This window comes from Cajanus cajan, chromosome 5 (assembly GCF_000230855.2).
Source record: "Cajanus cajan strain Asha chromosome 5, NIPB_CcT2T_4, whole genome shotgun sequence".
In the NCBI taxonomy this organism is placed as follows: Eukaryota; Viridiplantae; Streptophyta; class Magnoliopsida; order Fabales; family Fabaceae; genus Cajanus; species Cajanus cajan.
The window spans coordinates 49,597,683-49,601,369 of NC_138521.1; the positions used below are offsets into that span (position 1 = coordinate 49,597,683).

Below are 3,687 nucleotides of genomic sequence, written 5' to 3' on the forward strand. Positions count from 1 at the left end.
ATAAGAACAGAAAATTAATAAACTGGATTTAATTGAATATAAAGAATTCAGCTGACGTGTGAAAATTTCTTCTTTATTAAAACTTGTACACTTTTTGTTTGGTTCATATTCGGCCATATTGAGTGATTCATTTCTTATAAGTTGCAAGAATTTCGGTTCGGAAGATCCATCATAAGAGAATAAATAATAAATAAAAGGATTTCAGTGGGAGTCGAAAAAGGAATCAAGATAGAATCTATCTATTCGTTGAAAATTAATTAGCAAATGAATCAACAGAGAAATAGTCAATGGACTTGGCACAATTACAACACACAATATTGAATCAAACACAAAAACCTATTAGTCAATCATAAGTACATTTTTTTTTCTCCTTCTTTTCTTTCTACAAAACCAGTGTGTCATGGTTTAGACGCTATAATAATACGAGGACGAGGAAGACGAGGATGAGATCTTTTCAAGAACTTGTAGCACCTCTTTCATTGGAGGCCTTTTCTGTGGAACCCCAGACACACAACTATACCCTAGCTTGAAGTAGGTCAACAAGGCCTCCTCCCTACCCTCCATGTCAGCCCGGATAGCCATATCAACCATGCGCAAGGCCCGGTTCTTATCCTCAGCCAAAAGCCCAGGCCCTTGGCCCATATCATCTAAAACCACAATCTTCCCCGTTAGCAGCTCCAGAAACATGACCCCGAAGGAGTACACATCCCACTTCGGGTGAGGCTTCAGGTTCCTGAGCGACTCGGGAGCATGGTAAGGAGACACCCCGCTTATTGAGCTCGGGCTCGGGCTCGGGCTTGGCCCAAACGTAACGTCTTGGAAACTATCTCTGGACACCGTGGATCTCTTGCTCCCAAAAATACGCGCGGACCCGCCAGCCTTATAACTGGTGTCACCCGTGACAATCCTCTCAAGCCCAAAGTCTCCAATCTTGGGCTCCATGTCGTTGCCCAGTAGAATATTGCTAGGCTTCAAGTTTCCATGCACGTGCTTCTTCTCGTGGAGGTAAGTCAGCCCACGTGCCACCCCTTTGGCTATCTTGAGCCGGATTTCCCACGGTAAATGACTCGGCGAGGACCCCACCTTCCCTACATTCCAACCACACCACTTTTACTTGTTCATCATCATCATCATCACAGTAACATTGACCAAAGTTATAAAATTAAAAATTTAGAAAAGCAGAATTAAATTAAATGGTCCTATTTTGAAAGGACACGAGAAGAGAGTGACGAGAGAGGAAACAATGGGCATATTTGGTGTTTCCAATTATGGGCACGCGTATCGCTATCTGGACATGGTTGACTATAGATGCATTAAAGTAAAGGGCTCAGTTGCAACTACTCCACCGTCATTGTCAAAATTATATATCTAGCGCAGTTTAGCGAAATGAAAATGACTATGCTAACGTGCACGAGAAGGGACTTACTGTAACGAACATTGGCGAGGCAACCGTTTGGAACGAAATCATAGATGATGAGCTTCTCGTCGTGACCCCAGTAGAAGCCACGAACGCGAACGAGGTTAGGGTGAACCAGTTTAGCGATAACCCGAACCTGGTTTTCGAAGTCCTTGAAACGCTCCACGCCACTCTCGCCGATTCTGCGAACCGCCAACGACGTGCCGTCTTCCAGCACAGCCTTGTACATTATGCTCGACCCCGTGGCGCCCAATATGTACGCCGAAGCCTTCAGCAGCGTTTCGACTTCAAGTTGTCGTTCACCGTCCACGGTCACAAGAGTTCCCGTTTTGCCCTCTGCTTTATTATGGTTCTGGTTCTCTTGCGTGCCACCACCCTCCACGTCACTCTCCGAAGACCTTGTTGTCTCCGAACCCTCTTCTTCTTCAACTCTGTTCCTCAAACACGACCACCTCGTAAACCCTCTCGACTCCGAGGTTGACGAACTCTCACTCCCACTCCTTCTCACGCTCGCTTCGTTCTTCGCCGCACCCTCCGCGTCCTTCTTTTTCTTCATCCGGTACACGTACACAAACAACATCGCCAACACTCCAACGCCGATCACATCTCCCACCACGATTCCTATCACCGTTCCTCGCCGGAGACCGCTTTCTTTCTCCCCCGCCGGCGAATCAAAAGTCTTCGGGATCGCGGCGATCGCTGGAGGAGATATAGGAGACGACACTTTCGGTTCCACCGACGGAGAAGAAGGAATAGGACAATTATTCTTGGTTGGTTCTCCACACAGGTTAACGTTCCCAGAGAACGATTTCGAGTTCTGATTCAAAAACACCGCGGAGTCAGGCACCTCGCCGGTGAGGTTGTTGAAGGAGAGATCCACGGTGGCGTTCTCCGGAATCCTCGCGGCGAACTCCGTCGGGATGTCGCCGGAGAATCTGTTGTAGGAGATGTTGAGGTAACGGAAGGCGTCGCCGCCGAAATCCGCGGGGAGGGTCCCGTTCAAGAGGTTGGAGGAGAGATCGAGAACCTGCAACGTTCTCAAATGGGTGGGGAGAAAGCCGGAGAAGTAATTGTTTTTAAACGAAGCGGAAGTTAGGTTTTGCATGTCGGAGAAAGCGTTGGGAAGCTTTCCCGCGAAGGCATTGTCGGAGAGGTTAAGACACTGGAGGCTCCGAAGCTCCGTTAAGGAGTCCGGAAGCTCCCCCGTTATGAGGTTGTTGGAGAGGTTGAGGAAGCGAAGCTCGGAGGCTTGGGAGAGCGAGGCTGGGAGAGAGCCGTTGAGGGAGTTGTTGGAAAGGTCGAGAATTTGAAGGTGTTGGATGGAGCCCAGATCGGAGGGGATCGAACCCAGAAGCTGAGAATTCGGAAGCGACAACGAAGTCACGCGGAACTCCGTGCCGTTTGTTGAACACGACACTCCGTTCCACGAACACGGGGACTCGTCAGTGTAGTTCCAGTTGGCGAGGACGTTAAGTGGGTCGTTCAGCACAGCGTACTTGAAAGAGAGCAACAGCACACCGTCTCTAGTTAGGGCGCAACATGGGTTTACAGTGACGACAAGAGCCAATGAAATGATCAAAGCTCGAAAGAGGAGACTCATCATTTCACACAGTAATCCCACATCGCTGAGGGTCAGAACGGAGGGAGAAAGAGGAGGGAAAGGGGTAACGGGGATTTATTGCAATGGGTTATGGGACATAGGGCCATGTGGATGGGATATACAAAAAAATAAAAAATAAAAAATAAAATGAATATTTTGGGGGAAAATGATGCAAGACATAAACAGCTCACCAAAAACCGAACCACTTACAAATATGCTCTCTGTGCTGCTATAATTTATGGTTGAGCTCGAAATAGTTAATTACTTAACAGCTTCTCTTCTCTCTCTCTCTCTCTCTTCCTAGTACTCTACTTGTAAAAGTGATGCGTGTATAGCATCTTTTCGACGACTACTAGACACGCAGATGAAGTTAGAAAATATGTGATCTCTAGTGGTGTTTCGCTGATTGACTTCCAATGATCGAATCCCTGTGTCAATATAATTATGTCTTTGCCTATTCTTTAATATTACTACTCTTAAATTAAAACTAAGAATAAAAATATTGGCTACTACTATTTATGGCTGCTAAATGCACAAGCTGTCATTTGTTTTCTTCTCATTTCCTATTAATTATAAGGGGAGTGAAAAATTAATAAAATTCTACGCCAATCGAAATCGATATTCCCCGTCACCCTCAGTAGTTGGATTGGATGCCATTATTTTCACCTTC

General features: G+C 46.5%; 1 protein-coding gene across 1 annotated transcript; it reads right to left on the reverse strand.

Annotated features, from left to right (window-relative positions):
* Positions 1-219: 219 nt before the first annotated feature.
* On the reverse strand, positions 220-3,403 carry LOC109792870 (putative LRR receptor-like serine/threonine-protein kinase At4g37250). The gene is made up of 2 exons (XM_020352324.3): positions 1,427-3,403; positions 220-1,088 (listed from the first exon to the last, which is right to left on the reverse strand). Exons 1-2 carry the CDS (start codon positions 3,018-3,020, stop codon positions 406-408), a joined length of 2,277 nt encoding a protein of 758 aa, XP_020207913.2. The 5' UTR covers positions 3,021-3,403; the 3' UTR covers positions 220-405.
* Between the last annotated feature and the right edge of the window lie 284 nt (positions 3,404-3,687).